This window comes from Geospiza fortis, unplaced genomic scaffold (genome assembly GCF_000277835.1).
Source record: "Geospiza fortis unplaced genomic scaffold, GeoFor_1.0 scaffold102, whole genome shotgun sequence".
Lineage (NCBI taxonomy): Eukaryota > Metazoa > Chordata > Aves > Passeriformes > Thraupidae > Geospiza > Geospiza fortis.
The window spans coordinates 2,567,116-2,568,074 of record NW_005054373.1 but is presented as its reverse complement, the minus strand read 5'-3'; the positions used below and the strand labels follow the sequence as shown (position 1 = coordinate 2,568,074).

The window sequence follows — 959 nt, the reverse complement described above, 5'->3', positions numbered from 1 at the left end:
GTTTCTTCTGAGCTCCTGTGGTGCCACTTAAAGTATCACAGAACCATTTGGGATGGAAAGACTCCCAGATCAATTCACCCTCTCCCCAGTACTGCCAAGGCCACCACAATGTCCCCAAATGCCACATCTACCACGGGATGGCCTTTAATCCATGAAGAAATGGCTAAAAGTGGCTTAGAACTGGAGCAGGGGCTGAGCCAAGGGCCAGGAAGTGAAGAACGGCAGAGCAGCACAGTCCAGCCCTGGGACTTGGCCCCATTCAAGCCCAGCTGAGGGACTGGGCTACACCTTGCTCCCCCTGTACCCTCCAAAAGTGGGGAAAGCCTGAGTGACCTCCACCATGACACCCAACTTGTACAGCTTTGCCTCACAAAGAAGTGTGGGAATCATCAAACCAGGAATAGGCATGGAAGGCAAGGAAGGGGCAGCAGACAAAGCCTGGCACGGAGAGGGAACCCCCAAAGCCCCTCAGAATCAGAGCAGAAGGCAGCCCAGGCTGCAGCCCTGACAAGGCAGAGGAGTGGGCACAAGGCAGGTGTTTAACTCGCTGCTGGGAAATGTGGAGCCTCCAATGACAGCCAAGGAGGCTTCCCACGCTGGAACACATCCCGGCACCGCCACGGGCACACGGGGCAGCTCCGCTCGCTACATGTGCCCCAAAACCACAGCACACCGGGCTCTCTACGGCTCTTTATTGACAGTTCTGGGGAGAACAGTTCATTTCTTCTTCTCCACGTCCTGCTCCGCCGCTTCCTTGGCGCGCTTGGCGCGGATGCCGAAGAGGCGGGCGTTGGCCCGGGCCATGCGAAGGCTGGCAAAGGCCTTGAAGTTCTTCTCGTCCTCCGAGATGACACGCGCCTTCTCCCGCTTGAAAACCTGCAGAGAGAGCGCCAGACAGTCAGGCTGCCCCTCGGAGCCGAGAGCTGAGGCTTCCTACCATTGTCTCTGTGAGAACAACC

General features: G+C 57.7%; 1 protein-coding gene across 1 annotated transcript in view; it reads right to left on the bottom strand.

Annotated features, from left to right (window-relative positions):
* Positions 1–677: 677 nt before the first annotated feature.
* RPL13 (ribosomal protein L13) overlaps positions 678–959 on the bottom strand; it is a 4,488-nt gene continuing 4,206 nt past the window's right edge. The window contains exon 5 of the mRNA XM_031060126.1: positions 678–876. Coding sequence (XP_030915986.1) covers positions 718–876 — 159 coding nt within the window. The 3' untranslated portion in view covers positions 678–717. The remainder of the gene's footprint in view (positions 877–959) is intronic.